The sequence below is a fragment of the Psammomys obesus genome, unplaced genomic scaffold, assembly GCF_907164565.1.
Source record: "Psammomys obesus unplaced genomic scaffold, mPsaObe1.curated_primary_1811, whole genome shotgun sequence".
NCBI lineage: Eukaryota > Metazoa > Chordata > Mammalia > Rodentia > Muridae > Psammomys > Psammomys obesus.
In genome coordinates, this window is record NW_026585690.1 from 182,908 (window position 1) to 209,912 (window position 27,005).

A 27,005-nucleotide genomic window follows, 5' to 3' on the forward strand; every position below is an offset into this window, starting at 1 on the left:
AGAGGCCTGTATCGGTCAGATTTTGTTACTATAATGAAAGGCCTCAGCCAGGGTCATTTTACAGAGAGGAAGTTGGCTTAGTTCACATGTGTGGAGGTTTGGAGGCATGGGGCCAGCCCCAGTTTGGTGCTAGTGAGGACCTAAGGGCAGGTGGCATGACAACATGTATGAGGGACACACATGAGAGCTCATGGCCAGACGGGAGGCCAGCAGCTTGGAAATGGCCAGAATGAGCCTTCTATTACTGCCCTCTCAGCCCCGGGGACCCAGGAGAGCCACCTGAATCCCTTCTGAAGACAAAGGCTAAGCTTCTTTCACAAGCGCCCCATTATTAGAGGTCCCACCATGTCTCAGCAATGCCGCCAAGGCCAGGTCCCCAGCACACAAAAGAAAGCTCAGGGAAGAGACTCAAATCACAGCCAAACTGTGCAGATTCCAAAGGAAATCTGGGAAATCTGGAGCATTACATACCCCGTCTTAGAAATATATCCAGTGTTTATTATGGAGTGAAAAGTAATAATAAGCACACATTACGTTAATTACTTTGAGAAGCCGCACTTACGAACGGAAGCAAACGGCCCATGGTATTACTACTTTTCCAGGAAAGGCAGCATGACAGAAGCTAAATCTAACAGGAGAGCATTAACATAAGGAAATCCAGGCTGTGTCAGAATTGTACCATTTACCATGAGGGGCCAGCCTCTGAGCCAGTGCATGCCATGTACTCAAGAGCCTGCCCAATCGCGTGGCATAGCTCTCCGCTACAGCACAGGAGGCAGAGCGCAGCTCTCTGAGCAGCTCACGAAGCCAGTTTCTGAAAGGGAACTAGGGAGGCTTGGGGGTGAAGTCAGAATAGTAACTGGCCCAGAATTATAATTTAACACACTTTTCAATACAAAACCAGAGAACTGCTACACTAATGAGGAACTGCCCTGCACTGTGATGAGCACACGCCAAAGGGCAACTCATTTATGCCATCCTGTAGGACGGGCTGTAACTCGGGAGGGCCCTGTTGAGTATCAAAAGGTTTGCACATCAGGAGACGGGGAAGCTCAGGATGGCTGCTCTAGCCAGGTCTTTCCTGGCATTGGCATTCTCTTTTCCAAGGCTTGAAACATAGTGCCAGAGCACAGGCTGGGCCAGAGCACTGGCTACACTGCTGACTTTCAGATGGCCTGCGTATCAGCTACGTGCAGCAGGCTCCTGAGAAAGGACAACAGTGCTCCCCTACGGCGCCTCCTCCGGGTAAGCCAGTGTGCTTCTCATACGGAGGGCAAACCTTCCGGTTTTACTGTTTCACTTAGGAGAGAAATCAGCCCAGCACATTCTGCCAGCTTTAGATGGGGGATGGTTCACCTGGCCACATGACATCAAGGTGATGCCTTGAAGAATATGCAAAGGAGCCTGTGGCTATAAGACACCACAGCACAGATCACCACACTGCTCTTCGGTATGATGGCTGTTTCAGGACTGTTCTTGCATCAAGATAGTAATAGATTCATATCTTGATTTTCTTGCCTGCCACCCTTTTTCTACATTTCTCTTCGTTATCTAGAGAGGGGAAGAAAACTCCCCAGGCCAAAGGTGACCTGGGTTTTGGTGGAATGGTGTCTGCATGCTCGAGCTAATCAGATCACTTCAAATGTCTCCATTTGTCTATGAGGAATAAAAGGAAGGTCAAATTTAGAACCCAGTTTAAGAACCGCAGGTCACATTCAAAATAGAACCCTGGAAGTTTTTTCTTCTGTCCTGAGAGCAAAAGCCCCCCCCCCCAAAGTGTCAGAGCCATTTTAACTCTGACTTAATGAGTCTTTAGAAGGCTTCTGGGGAGGTGACATTTATAGGAAGAGATCAAAGACGCTAAGAACATACTGCTTGAAGCAGTGGTTCTCAGCCTTTCCTAAGGCTGCCGGGCCCTTTAACACGGATCCTCAAGATGTGGTAACCTCCAATAATAAAATTATTTTCATTGCTACTTCATAACTGTAATTTTGCTACTGTTATGAATCATAATAAATGTCTGATATTTCCAATGGTCTTAGGAGACCCCTGTGAAAGGGTCAAATGACCCCTGAAAGGGTCACGACCTACAGTTTGAGAACTCCTGGCTTGCAGGCCTCTGAATGCTTTTTACCATATATAACTGAGTTCCTTCAACTTCCTATAGTCTAAATGGGGTCTAGCTCCTCCTCTCCATAAAAAAATTAAGATAAATGTTTTATATCAATATGAGACTGGCTAGCTGCATGACCTCATGGCAAAAATAAAGACAGTTTGAATAGTACCACAACACGACAAAACACTTATCAAATACAACTCTGTGCCACGCAGGGACAGCCATTATTATTACCTTGCCTCACTGGAGGAAAGGGACTAAACTGTTGCCATCCTTTCCCAGAGCCATCTCCCCTTCTGTGTAACAGGTGACGCCTTTACTTACCCACACACAGGATATTGAAACAGAATCCTTGAGAAGTGGACTTGTTGACCAGCTGGTCAGGAAGACTGTCAAATCCAACATGGCCAGAAAGTGATAAGTTTCGAAGCTCTTCATTCTGGAATTTAAGAGAAGAAAATGCTTGAGGAACTATGAACGACATCACCAGACATCACTTCTGCGATCCTTGTGACAGAGAGAGATGCCCTGGTGTCCATGCCTTCTCTGGTGTCTTCACTAGCAACTCTGGAACCCCTTCCTTCTACAGCCTCCCTCCAAAGGCAGACTACCTCCCCAGGGCTTCAGCCCTTGCATTAAGTGTACAGTTTCAGGAAACGAGCTCAGAAGTGCCTATGTTGGATATGCATGAGGTGACCTTCCCCCAAAAAAAGAAAAAAGAAAGAAATGTAATAGCTTCTATCATTCAAGAAAAACTTTCCACTTATTTTCTACACATGCAAACAAACACTCGTCCAGACATACAACGGGGCTCTGATGGAGGTACAACTAAGAAATTTTGCTCCAACCACCACACTGAAATGCATTTATAACTTCTCAGCACACAAAGCCCGTCCATCTCCTCCATTCACTGTCCGGGCAGAGTGGCACTTCACGCAGGCTCTACACACACAGGCCCTCCTCAAGGTGGACTGGGGGAGGCGGGGGGGGCAGTGTTTGGGGGCGTATGTGCAGTCAGGCATTGGCGTTAAGGTTCATGCCTTAGACAACAGGGCTGACCATTTCCATACCTCATGGGCATTGGAGATCAACTAGTGAAGCTTTTCTCTTCCTGAGAAGCAGAACTCACCAGTGGGCAGACAATTACAGTATCCAAGTTCTGCTTCTCAGGCCTTCTGGGAAACAAGAGTAACGGTGCTCGGGCTATGTCACCAACAGATTTTATTCAAATGCTGAATTTGGGTGAAATAACAAACCTCATTGTTTGAATTACTGATTTATTCATATCCCCCCCCAGGTGTGTGTGTGTATGTGGTATTTTATGTGCATACATGTGTATGGGAATGTGTGTGGAGGCCTGGGGTCTGTTTTCATTGGCTTCCTCAATCACACTGTTTGTTTTGTAGGTTTGCTCTGTGTAGTCTTGGCTGTACTGGACTCACTTTGTAGACCAGGCTGGCCTCAAATTCACAGAGATCCGCCTGCCTCTGCCTCCCAGAATGCTGGGATTACAGACGTGCACCATTGAGCCTGGCTTCCACATTACTTTCTGAGACAGGGTCTCTCACTGAACCTCAGTTTTTATGGGGGCGCTGAGGCTCTGAACTCAGGCCCTCCTGTTTGTGCAACAGGCACGTTACCAAATAAGCTATGTCCCCACCCCCACAGTTTTGTTTTTTAAGTTAAAAAGAAAGACTTTGAACAAAAATTTAGTCAACGATTTTGAAAGACTTTTAAAATTCTCCTATTTTTGTATTGTATATTGTGGGATTATGAGTGCGACCTAATAACCAGCGCTGGCTCCATTCTCAAATTTCTATGGTTACTACGTAGAAATGTGACTCTGTAAATGGTAACGCTGATAGATTTTAGTAGTTTTTGTGAACACTAGACTGTATACCAGCTCTAAAATTCCGATTTCATGAACTAGAGCGAAAACCCAAGCCCTCGCCTGTGTGGTGGCAGCTGTGAGATTGAAGTCAATGGGACGGAGAACAGATGTCCATGCTATGAATAGTTTCCTTGAAACCTGCCAACAGTAAATACAAGACCAGAGAGTGGAGCGCTCTGCCTTGAGTGCTGCAACATGGGCCCCGGCACACCAAACAGCTTCACTCACAGACAGGCCCAGTGGGCACTGGTCCTGGAGGATGAGGGAGCCTTCCAACAGCGCTGGACTTCTGGCTCCAGCCCCTGAGCCTGCCCCTTCCTTTCCGATACCTCAGAGGTTCAAACTATAGGTATTTTTAGGGTGTTTACCACATCCGCCGAGCCGTGGGGGAGGAGCATGTAAAGCTGGCCCTGGATTATATTTAGAAATGTTTCCATAGCAGCTGCGCGGTGGCTACTGGACACTAGGCTTGGCGGAGCCATCACAGCAGCCTTCACTTCTGTCCTGTCATACATGAGAACGGTGGGTCACACAGCAGAGAGGCGGCAGGGAAAGACTCAAGCCTCTGCTCCTTCTACTACTGCCAATCACAAATTAAACTTTCAGAGGGAAGACGGGCATTGGTGCTATGGATTCTGGCCTCCTGGGTCTCCAGATACCCAATATCCGCCCGTAAACCAATCCTAGGAAAGCATCCGGTAATTATAGTTCTTATCCCAGAGCCCAAAGCCCAGCGTCTCATATTCTCACGGTTATTCAAAACACGAGAAGCCACCCACACGCCCACCGGGTAGTTTTTTATACCCATTGAAGACCGCACACAAACTGTCGAGTTACAAAACATTTGGGTCTTGAAATTTGGGGAGTTTAAAGCTGCATTCCTTTGTCCTTAGATTGTCTTATGAAATACATGAGATTTTAAATACACCTTTAAATCTTATCATTGAAGCCAGATCCTTCCCAGTGTGAAAGAGCAGCCGCTGCTACCCATGTGCGGTGGGGAGAGGGGAAACGGGAAGTCCTTCACCCAGCTTAAGAACTGGAGGTGTTGGAGGGACAAAGTCACCTGGTAATTCCTACTGAAATGAGGTCCTTCTCCCTGCACTCCATGGCACCCACCTTAGAGTTCACTCTCCAAGAAACGTCCAGTCTAGAGGGCCACGTTTCAAAGCACTGCATGTCTTCCCACACCATCACACATCTGGAAATGACTCCCAAATTCCACCCACACTACTCAGTTGTTAGCCTGACTCCCGGTAGTTCTCTTGGGCTTTCCTCTCTGTACTGAAAGCTGATACAGCACTGGAATCCTATCCTCCCATCCCTAACTCCAGCTGCCCCAGAGCTTCCTGCTTCTCTTCTTGGGATTTACCTGCCACTGAGAACTCCACTCAATTCTCAAGTCTTATCATTGCTACCACTTCCTCTCTCACAGCTTCCCCTGGCTTCTGTGGCTTGGTTCCACTCCCCTCTACCCCTTCCTCTCTACCTTGGTTTTAAAGGGGTCTTGATATCCATCGATTCACTCCAAACTCCCTGCCATCTCAAGGCTGTCCAAATCTCCAATCTTACTGGACCTCCTACTTCTCACCCAGAAGTACTTAACACCACGATGAGTCACCTTCTAAGCCCAAGACAAATCCAGGTGTCTTCCCACTAGACAAGAGAGATCCACATTTCCTCTAATCTTGTATCCAATGGCTGCACCTTACAGACTCCACTGGAACATTTCTACCAAATTTACCTTTATTATGAAATCTTGGGGAATGCTGAATAAACATTTCCCTTTCCAGTGAAAACAAACCTCTTATATTCTCTGATCATAGTAACTATTATGTTTTAGCAGCTAATGTTCCGGAAGTGCCTTAAACAGAAACAAACTGATGCTGTTTTCCTAACAATTGCATGAAGTAGCTATGATCACCCAAGTTCAACTTGTAAGTGAGGAAACGGAGGCACAGCAGTTGTTTACCCAAGGCTGCACAAGCTGAGAGGTAGAGAGTTGAATTACAAGGAGTCAGCATCTAGAGCCAGAGGCCTTGCACTTAACCTTCGCCCGCGCAGGCAGGGTGATCTGTGATGCTGCCAGGTAGCCTCGACTAGAATGTTATGCTTTCAGCTATTATAGATATCCAATATGTTAAGAGAAGAAAAAAAAAAATCTCTAAAACCTTAGTACTTTGGCAGTCATAAAGGGTGGAAATTGAGAATCAGAAGAGGCAATCCATTCCCTGTATATTTTCACCAACCTGGCAATGCCAACACATTTTGGTTTCTACAGCCATGGCACATGAAGCCTGTAATAGAAGGCTTAGTTTTAACCATTTCTGAAACAAAAGTAGCAATGTGAAGCCACTAAGTAAATAAGTAGAAGACCTTAAATGATGTAACACTCCCCTTGCTAATCTATTTGCTGAAAATTTCATATTAAATGAATTCCACAGCCCACTTCATCTTGAGTGGACCTGCGCCCGAACTTGACTGTACAAAAAGCCAGTTTTAAATTTGACTATTTCATTTTTCTCTTTTCAGAATATGTCTTCTTGCATGTAATTACTTAGTCCCCCGCCAAAATGCTACCAAAATCACTAAAGTAGAAGTGTGTTATTTTGCTGTTCATTGATAAACATTGTTCCCAGCCCTAAGAAGTTTTACAATGTTGCAACAAAAACAGGTCATACTAAATAGAATTATATTGAGGATAAAACTGATAAATACCATCTTAACAGAGGGACAAGGGGAAGTAGCTTTTGGCTATAGAAATTTGGGGCACCTATTGGAGCTCCCCTGAATACATTAGTGAGACTGGGGGCATCTTGCAGGGGGCATTTCTAGGTGACAGCTACCAGTGTCAAAGATGTCTCTTGGCAATGAACGTACACCCTAAAGTTTCTAGTCTGAAAGTTTTTAAAAGATGCTCAGCTGACTGAGACAATTACAAGCCAGCTTATATAAGGATGTGTGTTGGGTTGGAGGGATGGCTCAGTGGTTAAGAGCACTGTCTGCTCTTCCAGAGTTCAATTCCCAGCAACAACATGGTGGCTCACAACCATCTTCTGGTGTGCAGGTGCACATGCAGATAGAGCATTCATATACATAAGAATAAATAAATAAACAAAAGAATGTGTGTCAACAGCCTGTTCTGAATGCCTCTCTATTCCACAGGTCCATGTTGTACTTAAACAGAGCAGGATGACCAACGCCCAGAGTGGGCAGACGTGGGTTTGAATCTCACCTCTGTTTCCTACTTGCTTTCAGTCTTTGTTCTGTCAGCAATAAAAATGCAGCACTTGGCAGGGTTGCATTTAATGGTCCTTATGAGTTTCCTTTCCCCAAGTGAGGCGAAAGGGAGGAAAGACAACTCCAATTCTACAATCTGAAATGAATTAGTTCCGTGACTGCTGCTAGACGTTGCAGGAAAAACTGATCCACCAAGCTCTTAAGTTAAAAAATAAATTAAAACCACCCTGAGAAGGGCAGAGAGTGAACAAAACGAAAGTAGAAGAGAGGCTGAGGACTCTGGCCTGGAGGGCTACCCACCGTCAGAGAGGAAGCTCGGTTACAAAGTTGGGGGGACATGGAGCATGCATTCCTGTTCGCAGAAGCCACGTTTAACAACATCAGCAGCCTCCAGAGCTGGAAGGCGTTCTGCATTCCCCACCCTCACTCCAGCTTCTATTTTAATCCATCCCAGACTCCAAATTAACAAGCTCGGCGCGCCCAGATGGACTCTATTCTCCACATACCAAGTGATACCCCGTTATTTTACTTTAAGAACCAAACTGTTCTGCATCAGCTGTGGTTAGTAAACTAGCCTGTGCCCTCTGATCCTTATCAGGGGGCGGAAGCAAAAGAGAGCGTTGCCAAGGAAATGTTTTGTTATCATTAAAACAAAACTATGAAAGCAAGATAATCTTTACCTTTAAGGTCAAGAATGGCTTCCTCCTCTTACACATATATATTTTTTATTTGACACATAATTTTTGTGTACAAGATATAGTGATTAAATTCTTGTCATAGCCTCTGTTTGTGCACAGTAAATCAGGGTGATCCAAGATGCTTAAGTAATCCTGAGACTTACTTTTTCCATCTGTTAAGTCATGTGACTTAGCCAAAGACTCCTCTAAAGTCTCTGGTCCTAGCGCCAATTCTAAGGTTTCCTTTGTATGGAAATCAGAGGTGCTCAAGACCAAAGCTGTCGCTTGCTTAAGAAATGGCAATATGGGACAAACTCCAGACAGCAGTCCCCATAGCCAGATCAAGACAGCTTCTTTACAAGAGACGATGATTGGAGAGTCTATCGGCCATCCTGGGGAACTAAAACCAATAGAAGTGTGTGTGTGTGTGTGTGTGTGTGTGTGTGTGTGTGTGTGTTGTGTGTGCGCATTCCTCCACCTGAACTTTTCGTTTCTGCTTTTCTGCAACAATTATCAATTAGTCAAAACTGTATGGTCAGATCTCAGGAATGGTGGAGGGACAGGGAAGAAGTATAAGAAGGGGAGAAGGGAGGGGGAAGGCTGAGGAGGAGGGGAATGGAGAAGGGAGAGAGGAGGGAGGAGGTAAGAAGGGAAGGAGGAAGTGGGGAGAAAGGGCAGAGAATGCTCCGTCCACAGTCTTCACAAATGTCCTGCTGCAACTATCCCTTCTAACATTTCCTGTGTCTGCAGTCTTTCAGTGTTTTGAAAAAGACCCGTGTGAGTTGGTTATCTGTTGTGAGGAATCTGACAATAAATAAGGTTGATAATTTATTGTTTCAGTCCAACAAAGAGAATCTTTATTGATGTTTTTATTCACCTGGCCTGATTTACACTGAGTAGCAATGTGTGCTAGACTCCATGCTAAACATCAAGTGAAACAACAAAGCACTTCTACCCTGTGGAATGTGTCAGGCAAGTGGATGCTGGTGAGTTGGCCACAACGGTATAAGATGCTTATTGAGTCCTTCCTACCTTGTGCATAGGCTACTGCTAAGGGCCAAGGATCTGCTGGTGAGAAACAGCATCTGTAACTGTGGAACAGTACAGTGGTGGTGGGGAACGCTGAGTTGGTAAAAAAAAATTGAAAATAAGGAAGGGATGCTTCAAGTTTGTAACTTGTGTAATTGCTCAGGCTTCAATTCAAGTAAGTTCGCCAGCCTACCTACTGTATGTAGAAACATGTACAAGTACTTCTGAATCCTAAGTAGGCAGTTACCTCCCGTGGAGTCAAATGCAGGCTACATACTTTAGGAGATAGATATATATATATCTCAGTGAAAACTGGGAGTCTTTGCAGTGTATGATGGGAGGAGGCAGAAATGACTGACTCCAGGTACAACTTCAAGGGAAGCACAGATAGACCCATAGGACAGCATGAGAGAAAGAGCAGGCACATGCCCTTTGCTGCCTCTCCTCCCCAGGAAGGCATGCCTGTGTGGAAGAGGAGGGATGCTTTTCATTTTAGTGAGTTTCTGTTGGATGATCCTGTTTCAGGAGCACAGCTGCCACCCAGCTGAAGAGGAAAATGCAGATTCTCGGGCAAAGTCTGACTAAGGTGCCTCCCAGCACCTGAAGAAATCCTGACCCCACAAACTGCCCGAGAGCTACGTTTCCTCCAAGTACTCCAACTGATCATTTCTGTGAACACACAGCCTTACCAACTATAATCTAGAAAGAACTGAATTGGCCTCAGGCTCTCTTTAAAGAGAAGATTGGTGTAAAGAGGATGAGGACTGCCCTCAGTTCCCAAAGCAAAGGGAGAGCAGAGGAATGTGAATCACAAGCTTAAAGCACAACCGCACAAATCATTGCTGGAGTGGCTTTCGAACTATGAAACATTTCAAGCATTTCACTGCCAGCGAGGGTCACATTCTTTAAGGAGGATTCCGACAACATTTGCAAGTCTGTTTGTCATCTATACCATGAAATCCAGAGGCTGGAGCCAAGAAAACCCCCAGGGAAACATGCACACACACAAAGCAGAACAGAGCCAGAGAGAAGAGGGCAAGTTGGAACTGAGAAAAGGGGTGTCCAGGGCCAGTTCCCAGGTCACAGAGCAGGCGCATCAGTGGTAAACACTAGCCCTGGAGACACCCAAAAATGCTCTGAACAACGGCCCCAATTCCAGGCGCTACTTCTAAGTAACTTTTCCCTTTAAAAGATTTTCAGGAAAGCAACTAACTATGTTTTTCTAGATTTTGGCTTCTGATAAAATCTGTACAAAGCTATAGGTCTTGTAGAAAAAGACAAAGAGTCCACATTTGGACCCTTTCAGAACTTGCCCTATGCTCTGACAGCATCAGTGGGGTCTTACGCCCTCCCACCAAGCTAGCTTTCCCATCTGTGGCCAAAGGTAACAACTCTCATATTACTGCCCCGCCATACCTCTCCCTCTGCCACACTTGCTCTCTCACTGACAACAGCGCCAATCTACCAGCCTAGTTTCTATTTCTACACCTGGAAAGCCAAGCATTTGCAGGCGGGTTGCCTTTTCCTAACCCTCTCCAACCAGACCGCACCACAGCCTGCCTCCGGTGTGGTAGTTCTCGTCTCTCAGCTGAGAACCTGGGTACAGCACAGGGCTAGGGACACAGAGGCAGAGCTTTGGAGAACCAATGCCCTGGGCTGAGACTTACCCTTCACCACACACGGACTGGTTAAAAGGTCAGATGGGTTGCTGGTAAAGCCCCATATAAAGGGCCTGCAAACACTGCGCTGATCTCCAGTTCTTTCTGCCTTCTGTACACCCTACCTTCAGAGAAAAAGATGAATATTCACCTTTCCTCGGCCCTGGCCGCATTTTACCTTCAGCCCATCCAAAATTAGATTTTTCAGATACCAATTAGAAAAACAAAAAACAACAACAAAAACCACTACTGAAGCATACCGAGCCCAACCTGTGGCTTCTAATCCCAGATCCAAGATGGGGAAGCATCAATAAACTAGCCCAAGGACAAATAAACGCTGAGCGTGATGACCCAAAAAACATAGAAGTGGGAGCAAAATCTTCCCTGCAGAAATGTTTTTCAAAAAGTCTGTTTAAACTCAAGAGACCCAAGCTAGCTGGAAGCCAAGAACTGACAGCAACAAAAGGCCATTTCTTACATTTCCAGAGACCACAGCCTTTTCTACTGGAGTCTGGATGACTAGCGCAGGCAAGAGCCTCGACCCTGACCAGGGCGAAGACCTGGGTTTGGGAATGACAGGGTCCATGTGGGCATTCCAGGAATGCTTACACATTTTACAGTGCTCTGAGGAAGGAGGGTGGGAGGGAAGCAAACAGGCACAATGGGTTCGGGCAGATGCTGCAGCTGTCCCATCCCCCCATCACGGTCATGAGCTAATGCATGGAGCATCCATCATTTCAGACCCCTCAGGCTTTCCGGTGGAACTACCCAACTCCATCTAAGCCTTAAAAGGTGCCTACTACACAACTGCTATTTAGACCCTCAAGGGGATCACACTGGTCCTTCCTGCTCTGCCTTATGACAGATTGTGCCTTTCAGACAAGCTTTCTTAAAACATGGGTGAATTCACCATCGAGAGAATTATGAAGCTGGAGTCCGATGGAAGTCTTCCCCCTCAACTTTCTAAGCGTCGTTCTATTCCTCATGTTCATGAATCCATTCCCCGCTACTTCCTGTTTCAAAAACACTGTGGCTTAGTTCATCTATTCTATTCACCGAATGCATTAATCAGCAAATAATAAGGCGTGGATGGGACATTTCCTTCCTTGTGCCATCATTTCTATCACCGGACATAAATTAGCACTTCCTTTTTCAAAGACACCGTTTATTTCTGTCCCTTTCTGAAAAGGTGAGGGGGAAGAGGTGTGGGGAGGGGCTTTGGTCACAGTAATGAACAGAGAACGGCAATCTCTGAAGACAGGGGAAAAAAAGTGAAGCCTGCTCTAAGGCAGGGGGATGTAGAAGCACCAGGGTCTGTCTCCACTCACAACCTGGCCATTTTCTCCTCCCTAGGCAGTTCCTTACGTGAAGCTGGCCTAGTCAACCCTGACATACCCATAGCACCCGAAATCGGAAGGTCTACACCCAAAATATCTCAGGGCATAGTAAATATGCTCTTAAGAAACAAACACACAAAGCTGGGAGTGGTGGCCCAACATCTTTGATCAAAGCCCTGAGGAGGCAGAGGCAGGCAGATCTCTATGAGCTCAAGGCCAGCCTGGTCTACAGAGGGAGTTCAGGACAGCCAGAGCTACAGAGAAACCTGCCTGGAAAAAACAAAAACAAACAACAAAAAAAAAAAGAAAGGAGGGAGGGAGGGAGGAAGGAAGGAAGGATCACACAAATGAACATCTGACCTTACCCTACAAACACCACTCAATGATTACAGTCTGAATTCACAAGCTCCTATAAGAGCTTTCATGATGTCTCAACCTGGTAGTGATGAAACACTACCATGATTAGAACAGAGAGGTTGCTCACATAAATTCGGGGTGTATATTTATTCCAATAGCCACATAACACATTATCAGAAACTTAGAAACTTGGAACACTCCTTTAGCTTTCTTCATTTTATAGGTCATGAGTCAGGGTCATGGGGCTGGGGGGTCTCTGCTCAGGAGAACTCAAGTCTGGCACCACAAGCTGGCTGAGCTGAGCTGACCTGAGCCAAGCTGAGACCAGAGGTCCTAGGGCAAAGTCTACAAACAAGCATTCGGGTGGTTGAAAAGATTCAGTTCCTTGAAGCTAGGTGACTAAAGACTGCCTCTCTTTGTTGGCTGCTGGAGGATAAGCTTAGCTCCAAAGGTCACAATAGTTCCCAGCCGTGTAACTTACTCACCTCAGAGCCAGTAATGGAAAGTCCCCTTGAGTGCCTCTCTCATTTGGGGTCTCCTCCATCAGGAAGAGTGTAGTCCCTTATAAGGAACAGCCAAGCCAGCCATGAGACTCCCCGACTTTTAACTGAGCTTCCTCATTACTAAACCTGTTCCCACCCTCCACGGTGACCAGCCCCGGGAGACAAACCAAATGTTTATGTGTGTACCAGGCAGCTTGGGGTGCGGCCACCTCAGGGTTCTGTCAACCTGAGAATACAGCATTAGGATAGGGCATAACCAAGAATATTATTTCCTCACCTCAGAAAAGACTACAACTAAGAGTCGGGGGGGGGGCATTATTAACCGCATTTCAAACTAGATGGCTCCAGGTCAGCATGGTGTCCCTCCTCTCATTTACACTGGCACTCCTAATGGCCAATGACCGACTTCCTGGAGTTTTTCTCCTTGTGGAAGAATCTGGCAAAAGGGAACTTTGCAATAGCTAGGTGCTGGTCATGTGACAGGAATCCTGGGGACTGAGTGATTACTCAGAAGATAAGTCAGATAAAAGATAAAAGAGAAGATGACTTCCAAGTGTTTCATGATGAAATATAGTACAAAGGTTACTGGGCTGGGTGATGGAAGTTCGCACAGCCAAGGCCTCCCTTACAGAAGGTCAGCTGTGACTGGTTGCAGAAAATGATTGGAGATTAGTGAACACAGACCGGCAACCTCTGGAGACAGGAGAAAACAGGTGAAGCCTTCTCTAAAGCTGTGTGCGTGTATGGCGGGGGCAGGTAGGTGTAAAAGTACCAGGGTCCATCTCTGAATCTGACCATGAAGACAGCAAGAAAAGAAGGAACTCCAAAGGCACAGGAAGAATGAACTGGAAAAGGAGAACCACCATGGGCTCTAGGACTAGAAAGCAGCTTCATGGTTTAAATTTCGAAATGCTTCTTGGAATACAACGTCACGAAGGCACACCCAAGAAGTGGGCCTTTACACACCCCCCAACCTGCCACCACACGCTCTTGCGTTTCGTGGAGAGATCCACAAACAACCAGTGAGCAGGCATATGGGAAGAGCTTCTTCTCCCACCCAGCGAGCTATGAACTTATCTTCCGATCTCTCCAGTGGAACAAGGACTCTCAAGTATAGAGCTGTCTCCTAGCCAAGGCTCTAGGCCACATTGCCAGGCCAGGCAACCATCCAAATAGTTTGCTATTTGATGCAAACTTTCTCAGGGCAGGAGCACGGCGAGGAGAGCCTGACAGAGTGGCAGTGTTCTTCTACCTGTCACAGCTATCACCCCTGTCCTTCTAGACATGTGGAAGGGTTCCGTTTCTTATCTGCTTTTCAAAAAATCAAAAGAAATGGCCCTACAGAATCAGCGCTCTCGGGAGCAGGAGGAAAAAGTTTCTACCTTGCAAGGCTAAGTAAGTGCGCATCTGGGAAACCTCCGTCTGATTGGGAGAGCAAGCTGCATTAGGGGTCTCTCCTCCAGTGCATCTCCATGCAGACCCGTGAGGCTACCCTGTATTTTCAAAGTGTCCTGTCACCGGGTGTTTTAAATGCTGGCTTTCTTGTCTTGATCGCCTAAGGGAAAACAAGCCCCTTTTCCCAGGCTGCCTGCTTGCATTACAAGAATGTTCCCACAGTCCCCTCCGCCCTCCATTGTCAGCTGAACTTACAGGCTTTTTTTTTTTTTTCCCATTATAATCAGGTTCATGTGCCTGAATAACCACAGAGGATCCGAGCAGAACATGAGGAAACTCTCCTCTACTGACAATAATTCTATAAAAAACCCCATCAGCTCTCAAAAATATGTGACAGCGTGGCTTCCAACTCCAAGCAGGTTAGTACACAAAGCACCCAGGTGCTCAGTGAATGAGATGGCATCTAGTTCCCCTGCAATGCTCAAGTTAATTGATTAGAAGTCAGAGGCTCTATGATGGGGACTATTTCTGCTGGCCTCTGATAACGTGATTACAGAGAAGGATCACACTGAAATCAAAACCCTCAAGATTATACAGCTCAGCAGGAGACCCTTGCTATAATCTATATACTCTGAGGAGACTGGAAAGTGAGAAGTTAGCCAGTTAGCTAACTCAAGGTGAACAAAAGACCAGAATTAGCATGAGGCTTGGGCACTGGTCCAAGTAGCTGCCATTAAACACTCCCTATGCCAAGTGGTTTTATCAGAATAACTATTATCCAAGCAGTGAACTCGAAAGGCAAGCAGGGGAGTAATCGACAATTAACACTGACAAAAATAACTACCCTAGCCGTCATCTGAATTTGAGGAAAGTCCAAGCCTTAAATAAATCCTTGTCCACGCGGGCAGTATCAAAGTGCCGATATTCCCATAGCCCCAGCTCCACAGCACCACCATTAAAAACCTCTTTTGCCACAACCGTGCCTAAAGCACACATTTGTGACCAGGAGCAGGGTTAGCACAATGCGGCAGCTGCAACCACAAGGCCTGGAAACAAGGCTTGGCAGCGTGTCCCAGGATCCTTCTCCCTCCGACCCTGCCCACTCGAACCACATACTAATCCGTGAGACATGGAGATGGGCCTATATTCACAGACACCTGAGGATCATAAAACCAGATGTGTCTGGACAGAGAAACTGGTAAGGCCTCAGTCACCAGGGATGGTAAAGCAGCAATAAAGCTGTCTTATCTACTACTCTGACACCAGGATGGGAAAGAACAAGGAAATAAGTTCAGTGCCAAAAGAAGCTCTATCGAGAGACTGGAACACTCAGAAAGGAACAAATGAGGCCCTCTACTTAGATCCGCCTGCCTCTGCCTCCCTGAGTGCTGAGATTAAAGGCGTGTGCCAAAGAGCTGGCTTGAGTTTCTCCACTTTCTAAAAAGGATTTAAAAAAAAAAAAAAAAACTATTATGAGTATGAGCATTTGCCTGTGTGTACATGCGTGTGTGTGTGTGTGTGTGTGTGTGTGTGTGTGTGTGTTTGTGTGTGTGTGTGCTCACACACACTCACATGCCTCATGTGTGCCTGGTTCTCAAAGAGACCACAGAGGTTGCTGGCTCCCCTGGAAACGGAGTTATGGATGACTGAACTGCCATGTGGGTGGTGGGACCTGAACCCCAGTTTTCTTTAAGAGCAGCCAGCTGAGCCATCTTTCCAGCCCCAAGTTCTACCACGTTTTTTTTTAAACCACCCAAAGAAGCAAACATAGAGGGTCCCACTCCCCTTAAACGACCAACAGAAAGCCATACGCCACTACCTACTGAGCCAGAACTTACGTGCACTAGCAAAAGCGAATGGGATCCTTGAGGCTGCCACACCAGAACACCTCCAAGGAACAGTACCTAACAGCTCAGGGGGAGCACCAGATCCAGCCCTTAAGAAAATCCCGATCCGGAACCCTGTGTTGCAGATGGTTTTGGTGCCTTTTCACAGATGGGGAAACCGAACTCATTAAACACCACAGCCGGAGCTTAAACCGGTTCTACCAGATTCCAGGCCTACCGCACTCCTACCTTATCCTGCACGATTAAAACCCAATCTTCTCAAAGGCTACCCACTTCTGCACCACCCCACATGTCAACTCCTGCGCAGCTGTAGATCAGGCTGACCTCAAACTCACAGAGATCGGCTTGCCTCCGCCTCCCCAGCGCTGGGATCAAAGGTGTGCGCCAGCATCGCTCAGCCAGAAGATTGTTCCTTTTTAGAGCAGGAATCTATTGTTTCTTAGTCATCTTACTTTGAACTTTACCTACTATACTACAAACCATCTGTAAAGAGGGCTGTATGTTTACAGAGAGTGAAGGCAGAGACTGAATTGTTGTAAGGTCTATATGACCTGCCCCCCCCCCAAAAAAAAACAAAGGTAACTGAGTAGCAATGCAGAAAGGGGATGAACAGTATGTTTGATGGAGGTCGAGTTTAAATGGGGCTTTGAGAAGTGGAAAAAAACTGAGATGTCCTAGCTGCTTTCTTCCGTGTGGACTCTTCCAATGCTTAGCCCCCACCAGTTGTAAGGATTCAGTGACAAGCAGGCCGCAGCAAAGGTCCTTGTCGCCATGGTATTAGCAGTCCTGGGGAGTCCATAAAGCTAGTTCTTGGTAGCCTTTTATACACAGCAGCAACATGAATATATGCTGACCATAGTAGGGTACCCAAAGCCCCACAGGGGGTGTCACACTATCTCCTGAGATGGGAACTGCAAAGCTTCTCTGTCATAATGCACAGACCCCAGGCCACCATGTGGGGGCTTATATGGAGAGAACAATGGAAGCTAATGGGCAGGGTCACAGCAGGCAGGAAAAGCGAGAAGGACCCGAGAGGAGGAGTCCACAGCTGCTGCCAGAACAGATTCCTTACGATTCTCACTCAAAAGAGCAGAAAACTTGGGCCGGGATGATAGCACATGCATACAATTCCAGGCCTCCAGAAGCTGAGGCCAGAGGAATGTGAGTTCAAGGCCAACCTGGGTGCCACATAGCCCGATCTCCAATAACAATCAAAACCAAAAAAGGAGTAAAAATTCTAATCTAAAGATGACGGGTCAGCGCTGATTCTGAGCAGCCTGCAGCAACTCTTACTCTCACTCATGTCAGATCACCACAGTCCTCTCTTCACTTCAGTGAGTCAGGAACAAGCAATGGCAGAAGAAGGCGGGATGCAGTAAACAGTCCTAACTGATGCAAACCACATGCCCGAGCACGGAAATTCCTATCACTTCCTCCTCCGCTTCTAACAGGCCTCCTCCTGGAGGAACAACACAACAGCTGCGGCCAAACCCCCTGGGCAGTGAGGGAGAACAGCTGTTCTCCATAGTCCCAGCTCCCACCTCATCAAGTTAATACTACAGAAAGAAAGGATGAGCCTTTGGGGGAAAGAAGCCTGGTCCAGATTCATCCCCACATCCTGTCAGAAGAAAGTGAAGGCTGTTCACTATTTAAAATTAGACACACACACACACACACACACACACACGCACGCACACGCACGCACGCACGAGCACACAGGTTTGCTGATGGACCACTATTATACGATTCTGAGCTTATGTAAAAAACAAACCTATAGAGCTGGCCTGATGGCTCAGTGGATAAAGGCACTTGCCACAAAACCCTGGTGCCTGTGTTCAATGGACTACGTAAAGATGGAAAGAACCAACTCCACAAAGTTGTCCTAGATTACACGTGTGTTCTCCGATCAAGCACAACGTGTGTATATATATATATATATATATATATATATATATATATATATATATATACACACACAATAATATATATACACACACAAAATAATAAATTTAAAATTTATTTAAAAAATGTTTTTAGTAACAAGTAATATTTTACCCTCATTGACTAACATTTATGTTCCTGCAGCATGGGCTAGCCTGCTCTTGGTGAAATTTCACTCAAGTTGTTTCAGTTGCTAATTTATTTACTTAGACTCCCATTTCTGGGGGCATTTTAATTTCACTCACATTCTTTGACGTGCACTTTTCTGCAGCTCATGATTGGGAACAAAGTGGGAGTCACCAGCCACTATGGCACCAATACCAACACCCAGTGTGCTGATCATCCAGAGATCTCCAGGACACTTACGACAGTGTGCCCAGGCCTTGGAAACCGCAGCCAGGTGTACTCTACTTAGGCACTGAGTGCAGTACAACAAATGGAAACCCATTTGAAAACCAAGCTTACATAAATTTCAAACCTCATATTGTGTAACATCATACTCGCTCGCTGATGAAAATCAGCGGTTGTGTTCTCTTGAGCCTTTTCCTACACTTTAAATTCCTCTGCCACCAAACACTCTTCCCTTAGATACTGTACTCTTCCCTCTACCTCATCCCACATGATGGAACTGGACATACCTCAAGACAAACAGGCACAAGACCAAAGCTGCGTCCACCACTGCGCTCCATGACTGAGCATCCCTGAAGCCTTCCCAATGCTTCCCTGCGCAGTCACATCATCACCATTTTTTCACCACCACTATGCACACCATTGTGTGCACAATACTGCAGACTGAATCCAGGACCTCACATACGTACAGCAGCAAAGCACCCACCTCCGAGATGCAGTCTACTCTAAAGAATTGACTACCACCCCTCTGGCCTTTAGTCTCATCATCCATAAGAGGGATGGGAGGAAAGAAAGGAAGAAAATTGTACTTTGTTCTTTTGTTGCCACTTTCACGGTGTAAAGGAGATGCTGTCTCCATATATGAAATCAGTACATAAAACCATGTTTTGTTTTGTTTTGTTTTTACAATGTTACTTTGCATGGGCTACAGGAGACCTTGCCTCCAAAAGCCAAAAGTGGAGCTGGAAAGATGGCTGAGAGTTTGAGTACTTGCTGCTCTTGCAGAGGACCCAGGTTTGGTTCCCAGCATCCAAATGGCCTCTCAAACTCTAGTTCAGGAGATCTAACAACAATCTCTTCTGGCCTTTGTCGGCTCTTGCACTTATGTGGTACACATAAACTCACTCAGGCTACACACACATACACATAAATAAAAGACATATCATGCCAGGCGTGGTGATGTGTGTCTTTAATCCCAGAACTTGGGAGGCAGGAGCAGGTGGATCTCTGTGAGTTCAAGGCCAGACAGGACGATATAATGATTTCCAGGACAGCCAGAACTAAGTAAAACCCTGCTTCAATATACAAACAAACATATACATCTTTTAAAGTGCTAGAGAGAAAGAAAAAAAAGAAAGCCACCATTTTGTTTTTCTTAATAGTGTTATTTTACAGGCCACTCTCAGCCTGCAGTCACCAGAAGTGCTAACCTGGAAATCACACGATGTGCACCTCCATCTTCAAGTCATCCTTTGGGAGATGTAGGGCCTCCCCCACCTAGAGCAAACTGCAGGGGAACACAGAGGCTGGGGTTACTTCCTGAGTGTCTGTCCACAAGCAGTCAGAAGATCCCTGGGGAACATTTCAGGGCTGTAAGAGTTCAAATGTTTCCAAGCCAGGAGCCTAGCAGGTATGGCCGAGTTGTAGAGATCTTGCCTACCATGTGTGGGACCCTGAGTTCAATCCCCTACATCACTGAAACCCAAGCGGGCTGCAATCACCCAGCCTCACATCCATTGGGGGGCTGTAGCTCCATGTACTTCGGCAAAAACAGCACACTTCGTTAGAGCCAATTGTAAATGGATCCAAAGACCAGCTGTCCTCCACTAAACAGGCCATGGAAAAGATTTACAAAAATGTGACGTTATTAATCAATTCTACGATCTTAGTTTGAAAAAAAAGCTGTTTTCTTTTTTTCATAGAACAGTGTTATTTATGTCAATGTGTAATAAGTTTATTATTGTTACTTTAAATGAATTCAGTGACAGCAGACTAAAGTTGCAACAAGAAGCCCTGGGAATGGCTAAAAGAAAGGCTTTGTTTCAGCATAAAGTTTACCAACTAACCAAAAATGTTCCAAGCTAATGCTGTCACAGCACACCCTCTGGATGGCAGAATGCTCACAAACATGCCTTGTACTGTCTGTAAGGTGTTCGGTGCCCTTTGCTGCCTAGGTGGAGGGGGGGCGGCTCCAGCCACCCAATTTACCCAGGCTGCGTTACACAGCCCTTACAAGGGCTTGCAAGACAGGCTCCCCATGAGCATTCAACTGCACTGAGAACGTGAGGTACATCCGACCCATCCCGTTTGCTGCCAGCTCCACAACACAGACACTGACCAGGAGCCCCGAACAGGATCAGTGACAGCAAGAAAAATTTGCCTCCAAACTATCTAGAACGCCTTCCTTCTAACTGTCCTTGAATTTCTAGCGTAAGCAAGTCCAGGGGATTTGGCTCAGTTCTGGGTCTGTGGGCCGTAAGCAGGTCATTTATTCTCCTGGGTCTCGGCTTCCTTCTCTGCACAAGAAAAGAACTGGGGGACTGAATTCTTTCAAAGTCCTCCCTGCACCCGCACACTATAAAACCCTGAACAACGGATCCCAAGGGGCATTCACTTGCCCCAACAGCAGCTCACACGGGCATTGGCAGAGTGTCAGTGCTCAGTGTCTGTCTGACCAGTCAACAGCATGGGCTGAGTGGAAGTATTAAGTAGGAAGAGAAAGGGGCAGGACAGAAAGCCAATGCAAGGCATCCTGGGTATTTTTATCCTCACACCGACCCGCTGGATAGAAAACTTACAAAGGGAAAAGGTCCTGATGGGCCACACTTAAGTGAGAGGACATCTGAGTGAGCAAGAACAATGAGAAAGGGAAACCATCCTGGCTCAGAAATAACCACATTTCTCAAGCAGAATCTGGATTTAAATTCACACACACACACACACACACACACACACACACACACACACAGTGAACTATGAAAGGAGGAAGCAGCAGCTTAAAGGCAAGGGAAAGGCGAACAAGACAGGATCATAGAATAGATGTGATATAAAGGCAGAAGAGAGAGGCAAATAACAATATTAATAACAAGCATAATCGTTTATTGAATAAGGATGTCTGTATGCAAGCAAATGCCATCGTGAAACCCACTACTCGGTATCCTAACCAAAATAGTTAAAGAAAGAATGAGTTCCGGTGATCTACACCTGTAATCCAGCACTGAGGAAGGGGAAGCAGGAAAACCAGAGGTTGTCACACCACCCTCAGCTACGTCAGCTAACGGAAGTCAGGTGTCAAAAATAAATAAGTAAAATTTAATGTCTTGAAATTACTAATAAAACTGATAAGTATTCCACAAACTTAGCAATAAAAAAAAAAATGAGTGACAGTAAAAAAATAACCAACTTTTTTTATTTAAAAAAAAAAAGCAAAAAACTGGTGAAAACAGCAGGCAGAAAGCCACGGCCATCATCTGGGGCTCAAACAAGCAATGCTTCTTTAGAAGCCACAAAGATGTCTTCATGCACAAAAAGAAGCTTTAAAGCATCAGTTCACCAGAAAGATCACCAGTCTAAGTCCAGCCTAAGGTTCTATCTCAAACAAAGCACTCAAGGCTACACAGAGGCCCTGGACAAATACTACGCCACTTTCTGAAGGGAGCTGAGTACTTCCAGGCTGAGGTATTTTCCCTCTGAGAAGACTCTCTATCATTTTTATTTTAAAAACATTCAACAATTGGTCAGGGATGGGGCACATGCCTTTGATCCCTGCACTCAAAAGGCAGAGCTCTGTGAGTTCGAAATTGCCTTTGTGTCCCCAAAGTAAGTTCCAGACCAGCCCGGGCTACATAGTAAAAAATGCTGGCTCAGAGTAGCAACAACAAACAAGAACGTAACAAAACCCAAATCTACATCTGTACATTTGTTTCCTTGTTTATTTAAAAAAAAAAAAAAAAAGCAAACAAACAAACTGAGTTTAAAGCCTGGGAACATTTGTTTGCCCAACAGGCAAGTTACTGACCTTTTGTGGGCTTTTCTCCTGATGGCAGTGCACAGGGGCTGCTGGACAAATGAGATGGCGATCAGTGGCTCTCAACCTTCCTAATGCGGTGACCCTTTAATACAGGATATTGTGGTTCCTCGTGTTGTTGTGACCCCCCAACCGTAAGATTCTTTTGTTTCCATTTCACAACTGTAACTTTGCTGCTGTTATGAATTGTAATGTTAATATCTGTGTTTTCATATGGTCTTAGGCAACCCCTATGAAAGGATGATTAGACACCCAGAGGGGTTGTGATGCACAGGCTGAGAAACCCTGGGATTGAGGCTGCACCCAGACAGCTTGTGTGCTGCAGGGGCAGGCCCAGTATCAGCACTGCTACCGATGCCGGCATTTCCATCCATAAACCAAGCGAGAGGAGCTCAGAGGCACTCTCTACCACAAATACCTAACTTTAAGGGTTTGAAAGACCCTCTTGCTGCCTTCCATTCAGCTCAGCCTAGACCCAACAGCTAATTATGAGTTACATGCTAATTATCTAGTAAAAGTTTCTTTAAATTACAGAGCTCAAATGCCTGCCTGCTGTAGACTGGCTGGGTTCTGGGGCCTCCTCCTTTCATGTCCTGAGATCCATGCTCTTCCCTTCCTGGCCTCTTTGACTTGTTCTTAATTTACTAGTTCAGGGCACCTCTCACCTGAACAAATACTTGGTTGGTTTGTTTGTTTGTTTGTTTGTTTTTGTTTTTTTAAGGATACAAAATGAGTTCATTATGTTTAAATTGTTGATTTGAACTTCTGTCAATGAATACTTGGTTCTTAACAGTCGCTGAGACAGCTAAGTATAATTAAACAGACCAGTAAAAAGTGAACTAGATTCCAAAAAGATAGCAAAAGTACAAGCCAAAGAGAAAAAGACAGCGTGCTTTCGGGCTCTATGTAAGCCACCAGAGACAAAAGTAAAGGGATATGGATGAAAAGGAGACAGACTTAACAAAGGCTGAGTGTCAACAGACAAAGAGTGGTGGAGCTTGGGGGAGGTACGGATAGAAACAAGTTATTCACAAACAAACAAATGCCCAGTCTAACCACTGACGTGTAGGAATCGGGGATCACAGCCACCTGGGGAAGGGGAACGGGCCACATCTTGCTTAACCTGAAAACTATGAGGGATGGGTAGGACCAAAGCACCAATGTCAACCACACACAGCGCGCCTTCCATATGACACAGTTTAGTCAGGAATCTTGCCCTTCCTCTTTTCTACTGTGCACTGTGTATGGTCCATGTCCGTGCTCACATAAGTGCATTCACATATGCACGCAGGCACGAGTCTGTGAGCACATGGGGGCTGGGGGTCAACACTGGTGTTTCCCTCCATCACCGACTATCGCACTTTTTGAGGTAAGTTAAATCCGGAGCTCAACTCTTCAGCTCAGGTGGCTGGTCAAGGAGCTCAGGATAGCCTTCCGACTCCGCCTCCCAAGCAGTGGGGTGGGCCCTTTTATTGTATGGTGCTGGGGAGGTCTGTGCTCAGGTCCTCAGGCTTGGTTCAGTCAGGTAGGTAGATCACACAGGCTGCTAGCTCAGCATAACTCTTTACTTTGCGGGGAGGGATGTACCTGGTACCTCACAGCAGGACCTTCTTGCTTGCTTGGTCTGCTTTCAATGCCCAGTGCATCAATGACTGTCTCCCGAGTTGTGCTCATTTTCAAGGGGTTTCTCTTGCCCACTTTCCCAAGTGAATGCTACCATGTTATGAGGCTCATAAAAGGCCTGGCCTATTCCTAACGATGGCACTGCCCCTATATAAATTCAAGGGTCACAGCAGGCCCTTCACTATGTCAGCCCAACACTCCGTTCCAGAGAAACATGCAAAGGATGCAAATTTTTTAAATAACCAATGTTTTCTTATACCAATACACTCGGAGACAGACACGTTATTCTGGAATCTGGTATCTAAACTTAATATTTTAAATGATGCACAGGCTTAAAAACTCTATGTAACTCATATTGAAGAAGAGGAGGAGGAGAAGGAGAAGGAAGAAGAGAAAGAGAAGGAAGAAGAAGAGGAAAAAGAGGAGGAGGAAGAGGAAGTAGCAGCAGCAGCAGCATGGACAGTGTCACAGTACTGACATACAAACGCCACCTCTGCTACTTTTGAGTTGAACGGCCTGGCGTTGTTTCTTGTAGGTCTCTTTACCTTTAACTGTGAGATGCGGGTAACAACTGCGTGCTGGAGGTTTGCTGTTTTCTCAACTGAGATACTGCACAGCGCCAAGGAGTCTCACCCAGCAGTAAGCAATTCAAAAGTAAACAGTGCTCTCTACCAACTCAGTGCCACTCATGACGGGCCCTGATGTGTGTATAAGACACGCATATGATACTTATGCATGTAAAATGCGAAAAGCATTCTTCCCATGAAGCCTGTGGTTCCCAGTTCTAAAGATCACAGGCATCTGCTAATAACCACCTCTGACTCTATTATTTCTAGAACTTTCACTATTTGTGTTGGCAGTTCCCTGGAAGGTAATTAAACGACGAAAACGAAAATCCCAAAAGCAACCTGCTAATTTCCATACAAAACGGCGTCAGGGTTCATTGCTGTACATATAATTTCGATTACTAGGAAAAAATAAGCCCAGGGGAAGGCCAGGAAACACAGCATCAAAGAGAACTAACTAGTCATGCCATTTGCAGTGGCTGCTTCACCCAGGCAAGGTGGTGTTTTCTGAATCCAGGGAGTAAATTACACTGAAGCGTCAACCAGTCTGTTCAACCCAGGCCTGACAAAAGTTAGGCTGAGACAACAAAGAATGGAAATAAAAGGTAAAATCTTAAGTCTACTGAAACTTGCTCATCTCTCAGCCCTTAATGCTCCGCGCTAATACATTCTCTGCCCCTGAGCAGTGGTGGCTGTGAGGGCTCCTATGAGGGGAAAGAGCAGATGGTCAAACTCTTAGTTGCAGAACCTTCTCCAAAGCACGTTATGCCACAGCAATTCCTCCAAACCTAACTCCTCTTCACAAGAAGAGACGTGAGCTTGGAACAGCAATTAAATGTGAAGCGTTTACCAAATAATTCCTTGGTGCCAGCCATTTGTTACTGAGTTTAAGATAGAGAAATGAGTAAGACATGAAAACTACAGTGTAACAAGATGTCAGCTAATTACAGGAGCCCAAGTTAAACAAGAAATCAGAGTGTGAACCTGTCCCTGCCTGGGGGAGGGAAAGCACAGAAGCCTCATCTAGAGGGACGAGGACCTGCAGAAGAAGGAAAGATTGACATGAGAAGACAGATAAGCATGAGGAAGCAGGGCACAGGCTGGGCCTACAGAGCTCAGAAGGGCAAGCCACCCGGGGAGATGAGCCTTCATGTATCCTGAAGGGAACAGAATATGAAAGGGCATCTTTGCAGAAATAATTTAAGATGGTTAAAAGTAGATTCTGCCTCTCTGATAACTGACATTCCTTTGGGGAGCATTTTATCCCCAACAAAAAGACCCTTGAGTTCTACAGTTTATGTGACAGTGTTACAGAATGGATGGCTTTTTTTTAAGAACTGTGAAAGCTGGGTCTGGTAGGCTATGCCTGGAATCTAGCTGGGAGGCAGAAACAGGAGGATTCCAAGGTCAAGAGAAGTCTGGGCTACAATAGTGTAACTAGTTTCTGGCCTGTCTCCAAACCACCACCACACACACACACCACCACCACCACCAACAACAACAACAAAACCATCCTAGCCAGGCATGATAGCTCACACCTGTAATCCCCACACTTGCGAGGCTAGGGCAGGAGTTCAAGGACATAAGGACAGCCTGGGCAACAGTGTGAGTCCCTGTTTTAAAAAGCCATCGCATCTGAAACCTTAACGAATCATCAAAGCGCCTGGAAATGTCAGGAGTGATCCCCTAAAGAACCCCTTGGCTAAAGGCAATAAAATGAAACCTCACTTCCAAGTTTCTGGCCATGAAGACCCCACTTGTTTATCCAGCTGCGATGCATTCAAATCTTATGACTTGATAGAACTTGGCTCGTGCCTATGACCTGAGTTTGGGCGGGCTTCCCTAATTTCTTGAGAAAAAAAAAAACACTGAACATGTATGCATTTATTAATTTCCTTGATGCCTAAAGTCAAAGACTTGTTTTGTTTGGTCGAGGGCCCTGAAATATGATTCGAAGGTCACAACATCTCATGTTTTCCATAACTTTCAGTGTTAAGCACTCAAGATGTCTCCCACACAAATATTCAACAGACTCCATTTAGAAAGCTGGCAGATAAAAAGCTCCTCTCTCTGGGCCAATCAATTCACCACCACCAAACCCAAATCCAAAGCAAAAGGGAACAGTTACAATGACAAGCCACACTTCCGGGAGTAGCAGACCTCAGTGTGGCCTGTAGTGCTCTTGACCAACACTGAGATCTGCCATTTCCAACTAGCTTCTGTTGGCCTGAAAAATGAGACAGAACTCCAGCACCTGACTCTAACTGCAGTCTTTCGTTCAAGGCCAGGGAGCCGCGTCAAGCCAAACATAACACCTGGCCAACAGACAGCTCCACACATGCAGAGAGCCTTTGACTCAGTGCCATGTTTGTGGTACAGTTGTTCCGTGTTTTAGAGGGGCAGAGGGGCCCAAGGCCATGGAACACCCCACACGGATTTACAAGCAAGATGTCCGGATACTGTTCATGCCTTTTCACTCAAGCTGACATCTGGAGTCTCAGAAAAACTACCATTTTTGCGGTTGCAGGGTGGCTGAATATCAACCATTTCATGAAATTCAATCTTCTACTAGGATATTTTGCCACTTCGTTTTAAAGTTCTTATTATGCAAGAACCAAGAGGGCCTCAATCTTGTGATCCTCCTACTTCGGTCTCTTGAAAAACACAAT

At 45.9% G+C, this 27,005-nt stretch overlaps 1 protein-coding gene across 7 annotated transcripts in view; it reads right to left on the bottom strand.

The window, feature by feature from the left end:
- The window catches only part of Septin11 (septin 11), an 87,647-nt gene that overhangs the window by 39,896 nt on the left and 20,746 nt on the right, over positions 1–27,005 (bottom strand). For all 7 annotated transcript variants that reach the window (XM_055595693.1, XM_055595649.1, XM_055595684.1 and 4 more), the window contains exon 2: positions 2,441–2,555. In XM_055595693.1, coding sequence (XP_055451668.1) covers positions 2,441–2,555 — 115 coding nt within the window. The remainder of the gene's footprint in view (positions 1–2,440; positions 2,556–27,005) is intronic.